This window comes from Melospiza georgiana, chromosome 13 (genome assembly GCF_028018845.1).
Source record: "Melospiza georgiana isolate bMelGeo1 chromosome 13, bMelGeo1.pri, whole genome shotgun sequence".
Classification (NCBI taxonomy): Eukaryota; Metazoa; Chordata; class Aves; order Passeriformes; family Passerellidae; genus Melospiza; species Melospiza georgiana.
In genome coordinates, this window is record NC_080442.1 from 5,038,911 (window position 1) to 5,063,443 (window position 24,533).

At 39.7% G+C, this 24,533-nt stretch overlaps 1 protein-coding gene across 1 annotated transcript in view; it reads right to left on the minus strand.

Moving 5' to 3' along the window:
* UBE2Q2 (ubiquitin conjugating enzyme E2 Q2) overlaps positions 1–24,533 on the minus strand; it is a 46,416-nt gene that overhangs the window by 13,881 nt on the left and 8,002 nt on the right. The window contains exons 2-5 of the mRNA XM_058033485.1: positions 16,446–16,550; positions 9,808–9,912; positions 8,171–8,227; positions 5,558–5,698 (exon numbers count right to left, since the gene is read on the minus strand). Coding sequence (XP_057889468.1) covers positions 5,558–5,698; positions 8,171–8,227; positions 9,808–9,912; positions 16,446–16,550 — 408 coding nt within the window. The remainder of the gene's footprint in view (positions 1–5,557; positions 5,699–8,170; positions 8,228–9,807; positions 9,913–16,445; positions 16,551–24,533) is intronic.

The following is a 24,533-nucleotide window of genomic DNA, read 5'->3' on the forward strand; positions in this document are numbered from 1 at the left end:
AAAACTCAAACCAATCTTCCTATATGTGATTATTCTGCTTATCCCCCCCAAAATACCACTTTAGGTTCAAGAGTTTTGAAAAACAGAGAGATAAAAGTTAGCATTATAAGATTTAAAATACAGAATAGGAACAAGGACTCCAAAAGAGCTAAGGTAGTTACCCCCCCAACCCTGACCCTGTGACACTTGGGCTTCCACCATCAGCCTGTTCCCAAAGGCAGATTATTCCACTGGACCTTGGCAGTTCCCTTCTGCTCCTGCACTTCAGTCACTGCCACTGGAACACAGGCTAACATATGGAGCTCATAAGCACAGCTGGGGAAGAAAGCAAGACAATAAAACTGCCCCACTACCAAATAAAAAAGACCCACCTAGGATAATTCAGCCTGTCTCTATCAAGTACTAAACAAGTAAGTTGATGAGGCTGCTTTTAAACTCCATCTAAAAATTCAAAGATTCTTATTTTTTCAGTTTCCTTCCAGACACCATGAACACCTATAAACATATCCTTTTTGGACACAAGTGTCAAAACTATTTCTGGAAGAATACGAAGCAGCTGTGACCATTACCTAATACCCAAAACATCCTCCCTGTTTGCCTGAAGTCCACAGTGATGTTTTATATTCTACAAGGTCTTAATTGTAGGAACTAATTACTTCTTAATAAAAATTAAGTATCAGTAACAGTTAGTAGATGGTAAAGCCTTCACACAGTCCTCTGTCTTCTCTGTCTAATAGTATCAAATAATACACTTAGACTTTTCTTTCAAGGCAATTCATTTTCATACACCTTTGGATTTAATTATGCAGATTTCTGAAATTCCACTAGTTTTTCTTAACAGACCGGTATGAAGGATGAACCTTGTAATTAAACATGCAAATAACAGGCAACTCCTTTCATCTGATTAAACAAAAGCTACATGCAAACAAGGCTTCAGACAAGTAATTTCTCTACTTACAGTGCTCCTCTCTATAGAGCAGTATCAGACAAAGAAGGGATTTCTCAAACACCGAGTACATGAAATTTTATGGAAAAAGGTTGTTTATATGCAATATCTGCACATTACTACTATTTATGCCAACTATTTACAGATTAGCTGAAAAAGGAAGCATTACACTTAACCAATTAACACAGCAGTGTTAATCACCATTCTTTGCATAGTTGCTGCGCTCTGTGAGCATTAAGATTAGGACTCATCAGTAGGTGGAGTCTGGAGGAAAGACATTTCATAGACAAGTGTCAAGACTTTGGCTTTCTTCTGAGCAGAGCTGTGCAGATCCTTGCCCCTTCCACTGCACTTCTTACTAAAAAAAGGAATTTTCATACACTTTCCACAGATTGTCAACCTATAAATATAGGCAATTTAAGAACAAATTAGATGGTCAAAGACATCCTGTGGAAAACTACCTCTCTCATGGCATCTCTATTTCCATCCAATTAAACTACTGAATTTCTATAATGTTTGAAGTTCACCTGGGCAAATGAAAATTTAAGTATCTTCTGTACTGGAGACATTTAAAAACCAAAGCTTAACACACCCACATCCCCCTGACTTCCATTATAACAGCTGATAAATGAGGTGGTATTAAAGGAGTTAGCTGTAGTGTGTGTAAGCAAGCCTCAACACACTTTGTCTTTGTCTTCACCCTTTTCCCCCCAGGGGTTTCTGGCTGGGCTGCTCACTCCTTATATAGCAGCACTAAACATAGTTACACTTGCTGCTCTAAAGAATCGATGGACTGTAAACCAGTCATCTACAATCAGGAGAAAGAGGATAGCAAGCTTAACTTAAGGAGTTTAGCACAGGGGCTTATTTTATGTGCTCTGAACTACCCTTGGAGGAACTTGAAGAGGAAGGTAACAGCTAAACCTGATGGTAAGCCTCATGGCAAACACCAGTGCTCTGAAGCACGTCCTCATTCTGGTGTCACTTGTGGGATTTGGAGCCACTGTAAAGTGCAGTTTAGAAGAGAGCACAACTTGCATCCCACCACTGCACCATACAGAGCATTGAGGTCAGTTTTGACTACAGTGATACTAAAATTAAAAACTTTTTCCATAACTCAGTACACGTAAGTTATAATTTCAAAGACTGAACCCAGATATAAATAACAGTATCCTTCTGGAAAAGTGGGACTTGACACTCCAAGGGAGATAAAGTTCCCATTTCTCAAATTGTGACAGTAAGATTTATAGTTGCAACTGCCTCAGACATAAGTGGTCAATCATGGGATCTGATGGGTATCTGTCACATGGGGCTGATGCCAAGAGCAGGAAGGCAAAGCCATTTTATCTGAAGTAGTTAAATGAGCTGCAGGACCAGACCCAAGTGACTATTTTTTTCTAATAAGTAATCAAAGAGGCACAAAAAGTCTCACTTAATCATCCTGTCCTGTACTACACTGTGGCTCTCCAGAGCAATGAGCAGGTAAGCTGGAGAAATCCCTGCTGCAAGAGGCAAACATCTATGTGACAACATGCCAGCTGCCGAGAGCTGCACATAACAGAAATACCTGATGCAGGAATTCTCACAGCCAAAACTGCTGGACATGAAAAATATTCACAAGATGCACCACTACAAGCCTGTCCTGCTCTCAAACTCTCCCCCCAAGGATGAGCCACTGTTGGACACAGGAACCTCGTGGGGCAGTGGGACCAGCACTTGCCACTACCCTGCTGTACTAAGGGCATAGAGACATCAGGGGTTTCTTTTCCCCTTCCAACCCTCAAAATGCACCCACTGCCTGCTCTCCCCCCAAGTTATAGGGGATAGGAGGTGCAGCTCACTGCAGTTTTTTATCCAAAGATCTGATTGTTTTCTGCCTGATCAGAAAAATACTGTGAACACATCAGAATGCAACAGGAAACCTCTTCACTCCATAAATTTCAGGAGATTTAGCCACAAGACCAAAAATCACTTGCTGAAACAAAACATGTAAACTCCACCAAGATAATAAACTGAAATCTAAAGTAACTCAAAAAGAGCTAAAGAACATAAGTTCCATTTGTTACTGAACTTTCTCCACTTTTGAGCAGAAACACAATCATTCCTAGAAGTTCAAGTAGTTTCATACTTCCTTCAAGGATTAGACTAAAAATAGAAATGACACCTTAGATTTCATAAAATCTGAAGATGAAAGTACAGACATTGGAGACTTTTGAAGGGAAGTGCTTAAACTCCTCAGCATGAAACAGGAAAAGCTAATAGCATTATCTAAATAAGAAAGGCATTAGTCTCTGAAATGACTATGTGGGGAGAGACCTCTGAAAAGCAAGCAGCAGCAAGTTGTTAAATATTTGAAGTTAATGATTCCAGTTCAAAGACCTATTTTAAATACAGGTAAGCAAGTGGTTCTTTAAAGTTATTACAATGTTAAGAGGAGGATTAATTCTTGCTCCAAGTTACATACTGTACCAAAAGCCAAATTTATTTTCTGATGCCAGCAAGGAGAAAGGGATTAAGGATACTGCCAAAGACAGAACTCATTTACAAAAATAGTAAATACACATTCTTGTACAACACACATAAACCCTAAAAACTCCTATGACAGCATCTTGAGAAGCAGAAAAATGTCTTTAACCTATCAGGAATAAATGACAGTGGCAGTGCATGCTTTCCCATGAAGGAGCCTTGAGCATGATCTGTAACTCCAGCCTGCACTGCAGCCAAGGGGAGAGAGGACAGCCCATGGACCTGGGCCAAAGAACATGGAAAGGAAATGAAAAATCTTCTGGCTGCACTGGGCACCAGTCAAAGCCCTGTTTTATGCTGTACATTCCCATTTCCAACAAGCAGCATGTAAATGGCATGGGTTTGTTTTACTGGCCTCTGCTGAGGAAACAAAGTATCCCAAAAGGGTTAAAAAACCAGACCAATTTAGCCACCGCATTCAGGTTTGTGAAACTCAGAGTCCTCTAAGAAACCTAGTTGTGAGGGCTGTACAGATTTAGATTTTCCTTTGTGTTAGGACACTCAGCAAGTAACTGCTCTTAGAGCATGGTTAACACATTCTATCAGAAGCCCCCTGGTTTGGCAGCATGGAGGACCAATAAAGTGCTCCTGGGATAGCTCTTTCCTAGGTCAGTAGCACAGCTACAGCTTTTGGTTCTCCAGCACCTAGGAGTAAACTTCCACAAGTCCTTGGAGAAATTATTTCAGCAGCACAGCTATTTCTGGTGACCCACAAAAATACCACAGTTCCTCAGCAGTAGCTGAATACCCTGTTCCCTGCACTCAGCTGACCTTGTTTATGCCTCAGCATCAACGAGAGTGTCCTGGCATGAGAAACAGCTATTATGTAAGTTGAATCTGCTGTTGTCAAACAGAAAACCAGCAGTGTTCATTTCAACTCCACTAAACGTGGAGGGAAAAAGCAAAAGGAAAGGCAGTATTGGCCAAATAGGAAAAGAATAGATAGCAAAAGAAAATCTGCAGTTTTAAGAGGCTTTCTGCACCAAGGAAGAATGCTGACACCACAAAAACCTTTTTTTCCCTTCTACCACATTTTACATGATTGTAAAGCAGGCCATGCCTTTCAGGCTGCAAGAGGTTATATTTTCTTCTTCAATTAAAGACTCCTTACTATTAGGAGTTTGAGTTATACATACAGAAACACACAAAACCTCACTAGGCATCATCTCAAACTGTGAACATTCAAGTTTAAACAAAACCAGTAAGTGATTGTTGTGCTTATGGTTACTCAAGTCTCAGAACAGGACTTGACTATACAGCCAAAGCAGTTGGGGACCTTATGTTTACCTGCTTTCAAACCCTGAAATGCCAATCAGGTTTAGGTGTTAAAACTAAAATCTTGTGGATGAAGCAGATCATAAACAGAAATATTAAATTTCATTGTTTATACATTTTAAGCCTCTATGAAAGAAACACTTTGATTTCTTTAGGAGTCAGGGTAAATGGAATTAAGGCTGTATGACATCATCACACCCTCCTACATGCACCTCTGAGAAGCAGAAGCCTCTCTGGAGCCTGGCACTTGGGACAGAATGTTTCTAAGCCTCTGGAGAACAAGGACTTTTTCTACAACTGCCTGCTGGTAAGATCACACAGAAAACTGACAACAAACCTGCAGAGCTGCTGAAGGCCCTTTACTTTATGCATGGCAATAAAAAAACTGCATAACAATCCACCACCCTTCAGTAACTTCCAGGTGGCACAGCTACTACTGAAAAATAAACTCATGCATAAAATGGATTTAAAGCACAGGTTTGCTGATTATTTTTAGTCACCCATGACTTTTAACACACTTTTAATTGTGGCTTTAGTTTTTTTACTTAAATAAGGGTTCAGCAACAAAAGTCAAGCTCAAAGCCTGGAGGGATTTTGCTGATTCTGCAAGGAAAACTAATGCTTGTAACAAAGGCACCAAGCAAGAAATAAAGGGATAACCCATGGATACCTCTGGAGATGAGCAAGTAAAGAGTCACCTACAGGCTAATTTATGTCTAGGTGTATAGGAGTGGGCTTTCTTTGCAGAAAATCATCTCTGTTTTAAAGTCAGAAGTATTGCAAAGACAAAGCATGGAATCATTAACTCACATTTAAGTGATCTTGCCTTTGATTTTTTCTGATTTTTTCTAAGATTGCAAGGTTCTCTTTTTCAATGCCTTCATCCTCAGATTTCTTCCCATCAACTGGTTCCTCCTCCTTCATATCATAGTGATCCAGATCTTCAATGTCCTACGAGAGAGAGAGAAGTTAGTTGTGAATAACTGTCCTGTGCTCTTCATTCAATGAAACCCTCTCCAAAGGCATGTGGGATACACTCACATACTGCACAGCACTATGCATTTGTGATTGTTGGATCCCATTTCTATTTTGTTCCAACTTCACCCTCAGCCAACATAACCACTGGAAGTATAGGGAACCTTCATAATACAAATGAAACCCAAATTCATAACATGTTTCTGGTCACAGAAACAAGTACTACCTGTGCAAGAAGATAAAGATTGTAGAGAATTAGCTCACTGAAGTAGGCAGCAAACTGGACTAGAGAATCCAAAAGTACCCCAAGATAGGGTAGCTCCAAGATGTTTCTAAAAGGCCCTTCTGCAATTAGAATCCTATCTATACTGCACTTCTCACAAGCTGTGATTAACCTATCTGGCAGGGCTACAGCAACCCTTCAAGAAAGTTAAATATTAGAAAACTATGTGTACTTTATTCAAGGCTAACATTTCAGCTAGAGATTAGATGCAGTAAGTTTGGAATTGGGACATAAGACAAAATTCTGTGGTCAAGCATTCTGATCACCCAAGCCAACACTTCAGTTCTGTGTTCCAGACCAAGGCACTAAAACCCCTCCACTCTGTATCCTGAGATGGGCTTATCTTTGTGGCAGAGAAGCACCCTGAGCTTCAGACAACTGTCTGAAGGTGATTCAAATGCTGGCTGTGGAGAGGAGGGGAAGCATGTAAACACCTTGACACGAAAAAGGAAGCACTGTAGCAGCCACACCAGCAGATTTTGGTTACACAACCACCAGATACACTCCAGTGTGCAGAGCTCTGGCACACCTGGGGCTGCTCTCCATGCACCATCAGTTTGCATGGCAGGAAAACCCACACTCAAGGATGTCCTATGTAACAAGGAATACACCTGGTGCATCTGACAACACTGTTTCCTTCAGCTGTAACAGACTTCTGACCGAGTATTCTTAAAAATGCTCATGTTTCTCCAATGACAGAGCTGAGGAATTGAAAACTGCTTTGTGGAGAGCCTGGTTCAAGCATGGCTTAAAGAAAGAGGCCATGAAGGTATACAGCTGAGGGAAAAGTAAAAGGTAGAGATAAAGCAGCATTTCCCAGGCTTGATTCTATAAATAATTAGGCTCTCTCAAGCACCACTTTATAAACAATAAGATTCTCAGACAGTCTTCCCATAACAGGCAAAACATTCTGTCCTTGGGCTCTCTGGGAACAGATAGCTGCTCTGGGAACAGATATGAAGGTTTTGAGAACTTTTCATATCACAGTGAGAACACTGTCCTGTTTTCAATAAACAAACCACAGGTATTGTAAAACAAAAGGAGGGTTTAGAGTTTTCTCTGTAACCTATTGTGAGCTCGAATTTTGCAATATGCATGAAGTTAATTAACACTGTTATATAAAGTGGCTGATTTGGTCAATAAATCGGAGTCGATGCTGATCAACAACAAGGTGGGTTGGCTCCCTTCGCTTTCAACACTGCCTCTCCATGTAGAACTGGGACTAGATTACAGGTTACAGATATCACTGCCACACACAAGTAACCCAAACAGAATGCAAAAGGCTACTCTAGCAGTCTGCAAGCAATCAGAGCCTTGTGCCAGCAGGACATGGGACACAGCACCTTGACAGAAACACCAGCTCCAGCAGATGTAGTCTGGATCAGGCTAAATATGGCATAAGAAAGGCTGCTACAAATTAATTTAAGAACTTGGTAGCACTGATATTTTCTAAAGGAAGATCATTTTTTCAGAGAGAGTTGTTCATTCTTACTAAATCTTAATTAAAAATCTAAATTTGAAGTAGTCAGAACAGTTCTACTATAATAAGGCAGTCTGTAGTAGTGTAGAAAGCAAGAATCTTGGAGCTATTCTAACATCTAGCAGATGCAAGCAAAAAGGGTGATTCTTACAACTAAAAAGCTCAATAAAGAGAGCCCCATGTTGCCAGACATGGACATTAAAGTTTAGTGTGTCTGCCTCAATGTCCTTCCAGTCCCTTCAATTTATTACAGTCAAAAACTTGCTCACCCATTTAATGAGCCAGCAAACTGATTTACTCTTAGCAAGTCTGCTTTAGTTTGGGAGGCACTTCCAACTATATCAGAGCCAGTTCACATGCTGCTTGAAATAGGAGTTAACAATGCAAAAACTTACTGATTTGGCACACAATGTTATGTATTGTTTGACTAAAGCACAAACAGATGTCCAATTCTCTGTATCCAAGTACCTCACAGCTGAGATCTAGGTTTAAGAAGAAAATTTCACTAGGTTTCTGGTTGAAGGGAAAGCTGACATTCAGGTAAACATCCAAATTTTAATTATCTTTTCTGTTGAACTCCAGGGAGGTTACATGCTACAGTTTGATTTAATTATTAGCCAGACATTGCAGAGCAAAATGACAAAATTCTACTAGATTAGGACAACAATCTCATTTATAGACATACTTCACCCATATCATCTTCTTCCTCCTCCTCTGATGTAACTTCTTCTGTTGTTCCATTCTGCAATACAACAATGAAAGTTCTGCATAAGTTTGGCATACACTTTTTGCTTTCAAAATCAGCAAGTCTACTCTCAAAGAGAAGCAGTAAATGCAAAAGTGACATGCCAAACTTCAGTCCTTTGCAGATAAGGGTAAGATGCATAAAGATGCTTTCCTGGTATATGACAGTGAAGAAACTTTTTCACGAAGCAAAATTAATAGAATGTCTCAATTAATTCCAATTAAGTTTTAAGTAGAAGCTTTAAATTCAGATAAGGAACATCCTATTCTGAGACACTGTCAAATGCAACAAACATCAAGTGGGTTACAACCCACCATCCCTTAAGCAAGAAATCAGATCATGGCTCTGACTAGAATCCATGTACAAGCTACACCCCTAGAAAGATAAAAACTCAATTAACTTTAGACCTCTAGAACTTAATGGATTCTTTTTCTCACTACCTGGAACTTCCATGCAGCCACTAGTATCATCATGTAGCCATTGCTATTAGCCTGTTTGAGGAAATATCAACACAACACAATTAATTTTTATGACTCTCTTTCAGGATACCACTCCAAGCTCAGGAACTCTGAGCTGCAGAAATACTCAGGAGTATTCTGATATGCTTGTCCTCTGCTCACTCTTCCTTTGGTAAAGAAGTAATGGCACTGCTCTAGACAATCTATGGGACCAGATGAGTCTTTGGTCAGACTCAGACTCACTTTCCATGAGCTTGTTTTGAGTTCCACAGCACCTGTGAGACCCTTCACACAGCTACACCCTAACAGCACAGCCCATTGCCTTACAGCTGCACTGCTGAGGGGGTGGCTCAGAGAAAGGACCTATAGGATTACAATCTGGCATGTGACCAAAAATTAAGCAAGTTATTTGTCATTACTATAGCACTGTCACCTCAGGAAATCATCTGTTACTCTAAAGGAGTATTTTAGCAATCCTGTCATCTTAATGTGTACAAAAAAAAAGAAGATCCCATAATCTTATTAAAAAACAGAAAAGAACAGCTACTGTCAGTTACCAGTTCTGTTTTCAACACAATACAAAACATTTTGGCTAAGAAGACTACCTCAGGCCTTCACAATTCTTAATTTTTCAAGTGCACAAGAAATAAGCAAGGCACCTCCCTTCCCAAAGTAACATATGGCCTGGATATCCCATGTCTCTGCAAGGGATTGAAGAAGGAAAACATCAACAGTAGTTCATCCAAGTGCATACTGTGAAACACATACTCTTCAACAAAGAGCCAAATATTTCAGAAAAAGTAACTTTGGGAAGCACTCCAAGTGCACAGAGATTGGCTTGAATAGTGTTTAGGAGGGAATTAAACTTGACAGCACTGGTGTCACATACACACCTTGCAGTGATACAGAGACTTCAAAGGGAATTGTGTAATATGATCACACCACTATTAAATGGATTTTGCAAATAAAATTCACATTGAAGACACCATAATCCGAAAGTGCTTCATATCTCAGTTCTGGTTTACACAGGGTTCAATCTTTCCCATTATCTTGTTTCTTGGAGTTAAAAAACCAACTCCTTTATTGGCATAAGAAGGTGTCCCCAGCTTTTTGATTTACCTGTCCAGCTGGCAATGGCTGATCTAACATTTCAACATCTGGATGCTGAGGAAGATTATATAATCTGCAGAGGTCACATATTAATCGCTTCAGCTGCTGAAGAAGCTAAAAACAACAAAAACACATGGATAAGTTCATTTAAACCAAAGCACAGAGAAGCACATTTAGAATTTTCTTCACACATTGATATTGAACTTAAAGTCAGTGTACAGCCTTTAAATCTGCTAAGGCTGGAATAAAATTTTCTCTGCAATCTTTGTAGTAAAGTCTCCACAACAGAAACTCAAGGACATGGCAAGTTAGCAATGACTCCCATTCATCTTCCTATGTATAAGGAGAAAGCCATGAGCAGAAAAACCATTTTTGGTCTGACAGCATCATCTATTCCAAGCATAGGTGTCTGAGCCACACATCACTATTGAATAAGCAAATGGTCACATTCCATGAGACAAAATGGCCCACTCCCATTTCCCAGCTTAAATAACCAAGGAGGAACAGTCTGGTTTTCCATACCCTGAATTCCTTCACAGGGCACACCAGGGAGGCAGCAGAAGCAGGACCAACCCTGTCCAAGTCCCAGGAGGGCTCTGAGCTGGAGCCCAGGCACTCTGCTTGCTGTATCTTGTGTCAGGGTGAGGCACAATCTGTTACTATCTCTGTTTTGTGTTTCCAACCTGTTCCACTGATTGTGCTCTGTTAGCTGCTAACTATGCACCACCTCACAATCACTAATGTAAGGCAGAAAATTATTTACTTCTGCAAAAACAAACATTAAGTTTGCTCTTTGGTCATCACACTAATGAAGGTGATTTCTACAACTCTTCACTTTCACTAGACAGCCTCAGATTCCTAGCTAAGGCCAAGAAATGAAATACTGCTGCATTTCCTACCTTTCCAAGGTCTTTGCACAGCTATGTCAGGAGAACAAAAAAGGACTGCAAAATCTACTTGTAAAAGGGCCAACATCTCATGATTTGCAAAATACTAACCTAGATGAAGCTTGCAGAAATCATACAGCCATTTATGGACTTTTCTTCCCAAAACCAAGGAGAATTTGTCCTGCCACTTGTCAAGAGCAGCATGCATGACAGTCATTTCTGCACTCACACTCCAAAGTACTTGTCTAAAGCCTTGCTATTGGCCAGTTTAGATGCTCTCACCTTATCCCAATGAAAGTGAAAAATTCCGTCTGTCCAGGGTTAAGAGCTCATTTCCAAGCCCTAACCACTAGCAGTGATAGGAAAATGTTGCCCTTATGTTATCTGAAAGCTTCAGTGCTTTTCCCTTCTACAGCAGAATTCCACACTGTGCTTCATAGGAATGTTATTTATCCATCTGAGGCCATGAACTGAGGTACCAGCCTGCATTAGAACAATATCACACCAAGTCTGCTGTTTCTGCATCATTCATGATAGCCAACCCAACCCCAAAATAAAGCAGATAATCAACCTAACTCAAAAATGAAGCAGATATCACCTAAAGGACTGGGGCACCAGCACCACATTTCTTAGGAGTATATACATGAGACATGATAGGTTTTGGCAAAAACCCTTCTGTAACAATCATGTTTCTCATCAGCATCAAGACTCTACACTTGTTTGAAGCTTCCCAGGTATCCAGAACATCATTAAATCTTTCAGCAGACAGGAATCAGGTTAATCAATCAAAAAGTTAGTTGCCAGATAGAACCACAGGTCCTAGAACTATTATTTTCAGTATGTGCAAGATACTTAGAATTGCACTGCTATGCATTTTGTTGAGAAACTTTTTCTCTGCACAAACATTGCCTCATGGAGAGCTGGAGCATGAACCATACAATTCCAGGAGCTGTAATTTTTCTCACAGAGCAAATAATTTGTTTAAATCTTCTGTGAATCATACAAAAATAAATCTAAGCAGTGAGGGAAGACTGCCACCATTGGACTGGTCAATTAGCACTGGCCTTGGAAAAGAAGATGAATATAGTATTAGATGTGCCTTGACAGAGAAACAGTAAGGACTGGAGAGTTAAGAATTGCTTCCTGCCCTGCTTCCTTCACTCCCCCTCCTCCCCACAAATAGTCCTGTCAGCTGAACTGGAATTCAGAAGGAATTTTTGCAGCCAGGACCTGCCACACTGTAAGCTTCCCTTGCTTCTGAGCACAGCATCACAAGCAAGGAACAGGAGCACCTTCAAAACAAGGTGCTGGCACAGCCTGGGCTGAGTTACAGCTGTGCCTGACAAGGACCTCCAGCAGCTCTTCACCTTCTCATTTCCACTGCACCACAGATCACTCTACTCTGTGGCAGCTCATCAGCCTTGTGGCAGATCAATTCTGGTGTGCTTCAGCATACAAGCACCATTTCATCAGGAAGGGGAAGGCAGAGACCTGCTGAGAGCAGGGATCTCCTTCCTTGGAAGGATTCTACACTGCAGGGTTAGCTTAATGTAACTCATACTGCAGCTCATTTCTACAGACCAGCTGCTTTATTTGCAATCAGTGTCTACAATTTGCAAAGGTGGTGGCAGAGCAAGAAGCTGATCCTGTCTGTACAACCTTTCCACCCTTCTTCCTTATTGCTACATTTTTCTTCCACAGGAATTAATTTAATACCATTGATCTTTCTGTCATGGATCACCATCACTCTTATCCCTTATCCTCTGCTCATCTGTATGAAAAATCACAGGGTAATTTGAGCTGAAAGTCACGTCTGGAAGACATCTGATCCAGCCCTGTGCTCTAAGCAAGATCTGGTATGTGTTGGTATGTACATGAACAGACTACCAAAAGGGAGAGCAGATTTCTGTCATGTATTAATAATTTAAATGCATTTCCAGGGTAACTTCACAGGCTTGACTAATGTAAAATGAATGCTTTACACACACACACACTTGGAGGCTACTGAAGTGAGCTATCAGCACACCAGTGGGTGCCCTGGAACACAAACTGCTTAGAGCACAAAGTAAACAGCAACCAGAACTCCTAACCCACAGGGTAAAGGAGTGATGTCAATAGGTTGCACAAGTGACCAAACACAACACATTTCTAAATTCGTTAAAATGATTATAATGAATATCAAAATAACAAAAATTACACCAGTAGAATACACAGCCTCCATAATTTTTAATGCTTCAGGAGTTTGGAGAAGTTGGTGGTTCTTTTGGACATCATAATGCTGGTTCAGAACACAAACACCTCTTGGAATTGTGTTTCCTATCTTAATGTCCTGCACATCCAAAAACAGTTTAAAACAATTTTTTCTGAAAAATTCCTAGCCTACACTAGGAGGCTTTTTTATGTATGAAGATTTCTTCCTAATGTAGTATGAAAGCATTAACAATTTTAGGATACCTTTGATGGTATTAATATCCTGCTGGGCTCACTATGAAGCACCCTGTTTCCTGATTATGAAGAAAAATTAATTTAAGAAGTACAGTTTAAGCATAAAAAGACTTAATTATTCTGTGTGTCTCTACCTACACCCACAATACCTATATAAAAATAAATGCATCAATAAATCTTAGCCTACCACCGAGAAAGGGCTGAAGAAGGATATAAATGGAAACAGAGGGAAGCAGTAATTGTCACTTGGAGTGTGGCACTACTTGGTTATCAGGTACCAGTGACAGTACCTGGCCTGGCCTTCCCCACACTCAGCAGTCCTGGGCAGCTTCAGGCTAAAGCAAAGCTGAGTCCTGCATTTTGTCTCTTCAACTCCCACTGCAGAAAGAGCTGCTGCCACACTGGGAGTTTGCAAGAGACAACATTCTTCCCTGAAATGCCTCCATGTGGTTTTAATCTAAAATATTAGCACAGAAGTAGTGTATTTCAAGACAGCAGCTTACCCAAGCTGTAAACATACTTATGCCAGGAATTGTGTACTTACTTTTGACATCTTTCATGCAAATTTAAGGTCTGGAGTGTGAGAATTAAAGCTGCCTCTGAATTTCAGCCCATTTCCCTATTCTCTTTAAAAAGCAAACCTCCAAATAGTGTAGAGTCATAGTTAACATCTCATGAAATAAGGTTTGAGGCTTCAGACTCACATCATGTAACTTCCATCATATTAAACAGAACAAGGGAAAGCACAGTAAGATTTCTTTTTTGCATAGCACAGCCGCTAGAAGGCAGATGGCAGTTTCATACTTCAGAAATCTAAAGCATGGCTGATTTTCAGAAGGAAATTCAGGAGACACTAGGGGCTGAAAGAACTCTGTAGTCTCTTTATCTGCTGACTGAAACTTGCCCAACATCAACAACCAAGCAGCTAAGCAGTCCAAACCTGATGATATCCAAGATTATATTTTTTAATAACCTTTCAACATTTTTAGTGTTTTGACAAATTTTCATAGTAAAAGCAACATGCTGGTGGCAAGATAACTACCACAGTTCCAGACCCACAGAAGATTTTCTAGGAAACACATGTAGGATTTCAACATCATAAATCAGTTTTTGTGTTACCATGTCAAATGACAAGGCTTCCACATGTCAAACATTTATGCCTGAAGAGCATATTCTTCAGTTTCCCAACAGCTGACACCTGTCCCATGTTACAAAGCAGGTAGAAAGGGCAGTAGAATACCAAAGGCTAAACCAGGGTACATGTGCTAGCACTGCCTTTAGCACAGCTGAGCTCCTGGAAGAGTCCTAAGCCTCCTTCCATTCAAAATCTGACTGCTCCAGTAACTCTGAATTTAGAGCAACACGGCACTAATGATCCTTTACCTGAAGTAAATTAAATGAAAGCTAGTTTGAAACATTCTAGATTATTCTAAATTAAACTCAGTGAATTTTTATGAAACTGTGATAAATAAGAAGCCTTTGGATTTGTAGTCCTCTATCCCTTCTTAGTTTGCTGCAAAGTCTCTGTGTGAGTGCTCCATGCCACTGAAAGGGATGGAGTTCTATGGGGAAGAGTTGAAGGAGAAAAAAAAAAAAACCAAATTAAAAAGTCACAAGCCATGCCTTTGGAGCAAAAAAAGAAATCAGATTCTGTAGTGCAAGTACTTGTCTCCTCAACCACTCCCATCTGCCTTCACCTTGGCACAGCACAAAGCAGGGTGGATTCCTGAGAAACCAATGGGCCATCACAGGTGTCTATTACAGCAACCCAGCAGCTTTTTTACATGGGCAAGTACAATCTTGATAGCAGAAGCTGTTTTCCTACCAGCTTCATAAGCAGTCTGTGTGCATATGCAATTCAGCACAGCGAGTCCCATGCATGTTTACAACAAAGCTTTGCAGCCTCTTGCAGGCAGCTGCACACAGGAAATAAATACCTTGTTCAGAACCTTTAGACTGAATATCAGCCACACCAGCTTCAAGCTGCACAATGTTCTGAAAGTGTCTTTAAGCAAAAAGCTCATTTAGCCAGATTTTCTGCTACTGCCCCTTTCCAGGCAAAGCTTAAAGACTAAGATTTATAATATTCTTCTGAATGTAGTTCAGTCAAATAATAGGTTGAAGTAGAAAATAAAGAGATGTACACGTTGTGCAATCAGATCCAACAAAATGCATGAAAGTCCTAACGTCCCTTTACAATTATTTTTAATTATGGCAAGGCCCACAAAGACTCGCTTTTATTAGTTTCCTAATTATTTTTGCTAGAAGTCAAACACAACCTATCTTCAGATGCAAACTATCTTCAGAAAAGGACACCTGTACATTTTTACGTAAGGCTGGGTATCCTAGGTAAACATTATCCCAGAAACATAACAAGTAGTGGGTTTTCCAAAGAAAGAACATTCCCAATTTTTCCCAAACCAGATAAATACAAAGCACATAATCCATGCAATAAGCAGTATTCTGATTGTTTAGTGTGAATTACATTCATGTCCACCAAAATAAACACAAAATGTTAATATAATCTATTAATAAAGATCACCTGACTTTGTCAGTATGCTGCAATACTCCTTTTTGAGGCACAAACTGCATTTGTACTGAAATTTATTTCCAAGGGCAGTTTCCTAGAGAGACTAAGAAATTAATTTTTATATTAATGTGCCTTTCCTCTGAGCTCCCATCACTACATGAAAGTGATCTCACTTATTTAAGTAAGATACAATGCTTGAGTTTTCTGAAATACAACACAGCCATCGGAATCTGTACACAAAGATTTCCTTTAAGTAGCAATTGCCCAAAGTCACAACACTGCTTAAATGTATCAGTACCTAAGAAACTTTCTGATGAACCAGAAGCTCTCAGGTCAAGTTTCCCTTGAAAGAAGGAAAAGATTAAAAAAAACCAAGAATTCTTGGTATTAGAGTCATGGTTTGGAGAATATAGATTCTCAAGAGCACAAAGTTTTGCCTCTGCTAGAGTTTTCTGTGCAAAGAAAACTCTACAACAGCTGTCTTATTCAGCAGTTTTAACATTTTCATCCACTTCACTGTTTAATTATTTTCATAAATAATTAAAACATCACACTCATTACTGGGACTGAAACCTTACTCTCTAAAAGAAGTTATCTTTTCCTTCTTGCCTCAAATCTTTTGGATTACTTTTGGCTCCTAAGCTCTTTGGAAGAGAAAGTTGTGTTTATAAAATCCCCCAAATAACCCTAAAACTGAACTAGCTGATCTGCTTGTTAATGTGACAAAGCCAAGTAAGCCCACAATCCCAAGTAAATGTCCAAAATAACCAAAATACTTCACTCACCAGAGTATTGCTCTTCTTAATATCTTCTAAACGCTCTAAGACTGAAGTCAGGTTTGGGTCATCTGATTCTACAAACCATATTGGTGATGAAGAGGGGTAAGATTCCTGTTAAAAAAAACCAAAAAACAAAACACAAGACCCAACAAATAAGCAAAAAATCCCAAAGCTTTAAAAATAATTTACCCCCAAAATTTCATAACACAGTGTTAATATTGCCTTTAATCTTACTCTATGTCAGGTAACACAGAAGCTTTTAACACCACATCTTTAGCTAATGCAAAAGATATTGAAAGAAATCCAGCCAACTGGCTCTTCTAGTATTTCAACCTATTTTTGTCTCTCAGATGATGGATATACATAAGAAACAGTGTTGAAATGTTTAAAACCTTGGGGGCAGGTAGGGCAGGAGGGATAAATTTAAGAATGTCGTATGGGTAATAATTAGCAAAAAATGGAATCACAAGTAGTACATGTCAAAGAATAAAATTGATGCTGATTTTTCATAAAAACACAGCTGCCTGCAAAGAAAGTTGTGAAAGTGATAAAAGTTGGTGCCTTTAGATTTCCTCCTCAAACAGGATTATTGAAACTCTTCAGGCACCGACCCTCAGCCAAAAGCAATGCACCTTAAATGCCCTACCCTGGAGGACAGCTTAACTGGTAGATCACAGTTTATTGACAGATAAAATGTGCCATTTTATCTTTGTGCCACCAAGGCTCACTGAGGACATTCCACTGTTGAAGATCTCTCAAGCAGTACCCTGAATCCAGGAGAGCTCACAGAGTAACTCCATTCCACCCAGAGTCCCACAGCTGGCAGGAGGTGCCAGGACACAGCCAGGTGACACAAATGAGCTCACAGCATTACAAGTGTGCTCCATTTTCCACAACAAGCCGTGGTTTGGGCACATGGAACCCATGGAAGAGATGTGACCCACAGCTGCTCACGGGTGCCAGAGCATGCAGCCCTTCCAAAGCTGTATCCCTGCTACAGAAAGGTAAACAGAAAGCCCTTGGCTCTTGCTCAGACATTCTAAAAACCAACTCAATTTTTCTCCTCACGCAGGTTTGGTAAAATTGTGAGGATGGAAAATACCATGTAGCTTCCAACTCAACAGTAAGTGTCCCTTCATATCATTGATGTGTGTGGATTTTACTTGTTTTGCTTTAGTTATTAAAGGCATTCTCCACTTCTCACTCTTTCAATTAAATTTTAGTAGCTGAGGACAAATTGCTGAACCTCAGTTTTATCACCCAGATATTATCTTCATATCCCCGGGTCTTACAAAATAATGAGGGAATTTTCATTCATTTCCCTCACTGCAGTTGAAAAGGGAAAAAAATCCATCTTTCTCATTCCAGAGACAATAAATTATGCTTCATTCTTCAACAGTTAACAGGCAAGGTTTGAAAACGAGAAAAATACATGAAGAAAGCATGTCAGAACTGGCTTTTAATAAAGCATATTTCCTAACTGACCTTCTGTATGAAGTGCTGAACCCCATAAATGAAGGTATATGACCAAAGGGCACCAGCTTTGGCAAAAGAGACTGACACCATACTCCAGAGAAGTTCTAGATAGAGAGGTCTAAAATCCCACCTGTAAACTGAAGCATCTACATAAACTTATTTTTCCACAAGTTCAATCCCCTCAAGTTTACATTTTTTTCTTTTTTTTCTAAATCACAGCTAAAAATTCCTTAAAGGAATACATGATATTCCCAGTATCTTTATGAAAAGACATCTTTCAGCTTCACTTCAAAGCACACTATCCTATACTTCAGTTGCTCTTTGTATTTCTGGGAATGTTGGTGTAATCTAAAGTCATGGCAGTAGTGTTTACCCCACTGCCTTTCTTTTAACTTCATGAGTTGGAAAGAGAAGTTTGGGTCTCAAGAACAGCCAGGTGAAACAAGTATTCAGGCAGTGGGGCCACAGTTAGCAGAGATTCCCTTGTGCCGTTCCCCCACAAAGCAGAGACCTTTGTTAATCAAGAATAGATATTCAAAGGTCTAACATCTCAAAGACCTATCAGGAAAGTCCAGCTTGCCCAGATTTACAGCTAAGGCAGGCTTACCAATGTGGTTTAATCACCCTCCTCCTTTACATAACACAGTGCTTCAGAAGAGTGTATTTTCTCCTCAGTTTCACTTAACAGATTAACCACTATATCTGTGGGAGAAACAAGGCTGAATTCCCCATCACCACTGGGTTTCTAAAGTGTTATTTTTAGGAGCTAAACTTCATTACAGATATTTCAGGTTTTGTACTGATAACACCTCGCTCATTTTTAATAACATGCAGCCTACCTGTGAAGTCTTCTGCACTGGTGCCGAAGCAAAGGCTTCTCACCTCAAGCCTCTGCCACTGCACACTGATCCAGATGTGCAGGGGGAACAGCACAAGGGAATCTCTGCTAACTGTGGCCCCACTGCCTGAATGCTTGTTTCACCCAGCTGCTCCTGAGACCCAAACTTCTCTGTCCAGCTCATGAAGCTAAGAAAAAGGCAGTGGGGTAAACACTACTACCATGACTTTAGATTACACCAACATTCCCATCAAGAAACACAAAGAGCAAGCAACATCCCCTTCAAGATTCACCAAGTCATCCATTTCTTTAAAATCCTCAGACTCAACAGAATAAAAATATTCTCCAGAAAGAGTCACATTTGGGCTGTGCATGCATGCACCATTCTGTTAAGAGGTATTTTTGGCTTTTTTTTTTTTTAATCAAGCATTTTTAAAATTATGTTGGCCCAGTCCTTTTCCAAAATTATGCTATTAATTGCAAAGATTTATAGAAGACAAACACCTGCTAATCCTCTCTCCTAAACTGTATCTGGAATCCAAAGACTGCTTAGAAAGTGGAACTCAACTCTTCCCTGTCTATATTCCTTTTTTCTGACAATTTTATTTCTCCCCCTGAAGAATTTAAGGAACAACCCCACAGTAGGACACTCTTTATTGCAACCAGTATCTGTTGCAGTCTGTGGGCCTGTCCAGAACACTTGCAGCATGTCTGTCATCAGCCGGGGACATGACTGACAGTGCAGATCTGATGATCAAGCAATCCCACTGTGAGTTTAAATACACTGCAGTGGCTACTTGAACGTGCTGCTGCCTCCTGCTCTCACTGACAGCTCTTACTCATGGTTTACACTCTCTCCATTTCGTGCCCTGAAAACAAGGCCCTGCCCTCCCCTCCCACAGGTGAGAAAACCTACAAGGACTCGATACTGCCTGGATTATTAGTGCACAGCACACATGAATGACTAGGTCCTAAAAATTATTAGCCATTCAAATTTTTAGCCTGATCGAGCTTTTGAAACATGAATGAAAGAGCACACTTCTCAGAAAGGATCATCTTTAACACTGCAAGCACATTTACTCATCTGTATCAGAAAATACTTCAAGTTTTAGATTTCTGGCAAATAATTACTTAATTACACATTCCAACTTTTTCACAACAAATGATTAATATTAAAATACAAATTCAATTAAACCTGTTTTGTTGCCACGCTTAATTCTTCACACTTACTTATAAATATATTCATTTAATTAAAAATATAAATGGAATTAAGTTTCTTTAGATCTGTAAGTAATCCATATTTTTGGAACAGCTGATTTCCACGCGGATATGAGTCACTATATTTTGAAATACAGAATTCACACATGAACTTCCAACATTCTGAACTTGAGATATAAAAAGGCTCATGAGTTTGTAATAACCACAGCAGGCAACTTACAGCTAAGCTTGTGGCTTGTAAGGTCAAACAACTGAACTTCACATGAGCTAATTCTGTTGAGAGAATTAAGGCAGCTTTTTTTTCTGTATCTGCATGCTACAGAGATAAGAGGTGGGTTTGAGCTGTTGTGCCATGTAAGGAACACAGGCTTCTCAAAGACATTTCATGAGAGGAACCCTAAAATAGCAGTTATTTTGCTATTAATTGTCAGTGGCTAAAAAGCCCCATTACTGTGGGTCTCTCATTAGAGAGCTGCCTTGCAGTGGTTTTGTCTCCATAATCTCTCTCAGCTGCACAGCTCTCCCCATACTCAGCACTGGAGATGTTTTATGTAACTGCTGCTTTTTGCTGCTCTCCACAAGCACAGGCAGGGGCTCATTGCCCAGGCAGGGCTGTGGGCACAGCAGTGACAGGACGGCAGTGACATCACACCTCCCTGCACGGCAGGACAAAGGCAGGATGTTTACAGCAGCACAGATACAATTACAATTCATGGCATCATCACTTCTAGAGACTCTTTGTATCAGCAGCAGGACAGACTGGGAGCTTTGTGAACGCAAACGCTTCTGTGACAGAACGCGGTGAAAGAATTTAGCCCGCTAATAAACACACAAAATACAAAGGGGATAAAGCCCTGCACTCCTGCCATGGGAACAATTTCAAAACTGATCAAAATCATTTAGAAAAACCACTGTGTTAGAAGAATACACATGGGATCTCACTGTTCAGACATTCCATTACATCCTCTGTAAGAGCTCTACTTACATTTATTAATTTTGCTAACCAAAGGACAAAAAGAAAAAAAGCAGCAAAATGTGACAGAAGATTCCAGGAACACACACATTAAGACAGCTTTTCCTGGGCAGGATCTGTCATCTAAGTATATCCTATCTAAGCTTTCTCATCCTTAACAATAAGGCCGTTTCCTTGCCATGTTATATAATCTTCAGCCTGCTTTCTAAAGCTACAGTGACACGATTTTGACATCAGCAAGAGACTTTTAAATGAGACATTTCTAAATTACTACAATGCTTTTAGAATTGTGATGTTGCTAAATCAAAACAAAACATCTTCCTCTCAGTCTTAACATTAGAACAACCTGTACTTGCAGTCTGCTACAAGGCAAAAGAGTAATCATCTCTCCTTGTACACAACTGAGCCATTTTATCACAGCTAAATGGCAGGAACATACATTTAAAGACAGGGCTACTGCATCATGATTTAAAATCACAATGACATGGTGACAGTTCTTAATTTTCTTTAATTTCCCAATAATACTAGATGGAAAAAGTGTGGGGGTGGTTTCTTTTAAAAATCCTTAACATACTGTCTGAATAAATTTGAACCAGTTTTGTTTCTTTTCTGTTTGTTAGTTTTCACAAAATCCCCATCATAGACAGAACCTAGTTCTATTCTTTTCATACCAGATACAGCTAAAACTTAAGGAATTTTCCTAACAGTCCTTATAATATTATTTTCTCAGTCCCAAAATTTTTCTTCACCCTCCTTTACTTACAAAAAAGCAGGTCTTTTAACCTGCTTAAATACTCAGAGAAGGCTGGAAAGAGACCATTCTTGCTCACCCAAATCTTGGTAATGAAGTAAATCCTAATGGAACAAGACATCTTAGAGGCCTAATACAATCTTCTCAAGGTGAATACATTTGCAGCTATAAACACGTGCCAAATAATTGATTACAAATCACAGATGGCTTTCCAACTTTGTCCATTTAATTAAACAGCAGAATCAGATCTCTATTAACAGTCATATATACATCCTACACGAACATTCAATACTGGAGAATAAACAACAATTAGGTACACTTTAGTACATGTTATTTGCAATTGTTAGTCAATTATTCACTACTTATTTTTCCATCTGTATCAAGCTGCCTTTAGAGAAAAAACCCACAGAGTTAATATTAACAAAAATATCAGGATTTCAGAAGATATTCTTAAAGCTAAAGTTTAGCTTGGTGACCATAAAACACTAGTACTTACAGCTACTTAAAACAGCATTAGTTGTGATTACACAACTGACAGATTGTTTCCCATTATTAGAGGCCAAATTTTCCAAAGGCAGCTTAAGAAGCAGCAAGCATTTTCTATCACTAGCAGATCAAGTGCCAGTGAAATCCACAGGCTTAAGAACCTTTAAAAACCAGCAGATTTTCATCTGCCCTCTCAACCAATCCTTTATAATAACTAAGAAAGAAGAAAGCATGAAGAATCACTGTCATTGAAAGGAATCCAAGTCAAACTATTTCCCAGAAACCTCCTGTTACTTAAACACCCCAAATTTTTATTTTCAAATATTCAGACACCACCATTTGATGTGTTGTGTAGATCAAGTCATTGAACACTACAATACTCTAACATTTGCACTTTTAGGTATGAAAAAATTTGTCATTTCCTAAAGAATCAAATATGTCAGTGATCCCGAGTTCTAAAAGATAAGAAAACTGTTTGCAACGGAGGGTTTAAAATTGAGTTTAGTATCTGTGGTAGCAAGGAAGCAAAGTGAATTTTAAACATCACTACCAAACAAGAGGAACTTGCTTTTTTCTTGAATTTTAAAATTGTATATAACATGCTATTCACTTGCCCAAAAGCCAGCCTGTATTGCTTTACTTTTCTTCCATCCTCCCTAAAGCCTGACAGCCTCAGTTCAGTGAGAACACTTGTTATAAATCCTGCACTTACTAAGGCACCAAGTTCAGCTGTCTGAAATACACATCTCCCTCTACAACATCCCAAATTACTGCAATTCTACTCTCAAATTTAATGGCTGTATTGACAGCTACAGCCTATACACGACAATCCCAGTGAAACATCATCCTTTGGCAGGATCCCTGGGATTGCAAGAACTTAATCACCCTGCACCTTTGCAGGAGAAGGTGAAAGAATCCCCTAATCCTGTTCTATGTCAGTTCTGTAATACGCTCAGTGCTGCAGAAGCCAAAACCTCCAGGAGCACATTAAACCCACACAACCGACGGGGTCACAGCTGGCCTCTCCCACACACTCTCCAGGGAAGGAGGCAAGGGTAGCAGAGGACCTTGTTCTGGAATTGTTCATGCTGTTAAACACAGCCATGCTAGAGACCAGAGGGTCAAAGGTACGTGTCTCCTGGAGCAGAAAGACCATAACAAACCATAACTCTATAGATGCCAGTAAGATTCACTCTGCAGCCATAAATTGTCCCAAATAAAAATACAGTTCTCTGTACAGACAAGTTGTACCTATTGCAGATGGCTACCACAAAAGTAACCAGGAGGAGAGGTTTGTTGTGAGCACACAGAATGGTTCTGGAGATCCCCTCAGAGAGCAAAGCCACTGCCCTGCTGTCACATCAGGTGTCACAGGCACACGTGTGCTGCTCTCACACTGCACCTTCTCCAGCCCCTTCTGCACGAGTGCACAGGGACTGCAGCATGGATCTGAATCAACTCAGAGCATGACACACTTTTTGCAATATACAGATTCAGCAGCATCTGTAAGAGCCAATCTTCACTGACAACCACCACAGAACTAAGGGACAGTATTTCAATGGCAATTCACTTGTGTACAAATTATTCCAAAATCCAAGCAGTTTGTAATCTGCTTCTTCATCTGCACTAATTTCCAGTTCAACCCAAGCTGACAATTCTCTTGAAATTATTAAGGAATCTTTAACTTCTTAAAATTTTTTATATACCCAAGACAGAAAATAACACTTTGAGGGAAAAAAAAAAATCCTGAAAACTTCAGCAACTGCTGCTTTCAAACAGACACATCCAAGAGGCCAGTAACTTCAGAGTTTGTGGAATAATCGAAGATACTTAAGTGTTTTACCTCCATATCTCTCTGTCCAGGCACACACATCTCTCACTGCTCAAAACATCACTACCTGATAAGAGGCCAAAACATCTACAACCAAAGTGGAAAAGGCACAGAACATGACTTCAAATGGTCACAAACATGAATGCAAATGTGGCATTCTAATTCTTACATTTCTTGTGGTCAAGTTTTTATGGCCAGCTGTTCTTCAAATTACTTAATCTATGCAAAATGTCCCAACAGCCAATTCCCATACATGAAATTGCACACAACCCTGGGAAAAACAGGCTTATCAGATTCTCTTATCAGCTGCCACAACCTCATTCTCGCTCCATACCAAGCAAAAGGCAGGAGGGTACTTGTCCAGTGGAACTAAACTACACAGAATTAAAGCATGAATTTGGAGCATAAAAGAAAAAAAAAAATGCACTATTCTGACAAAACATAATTACTGTTTATCACTGCAAAGCAGCATTTTACTCTCCACATCATCCTAATGCAGCATGTAATCTCTCCACTCAAGG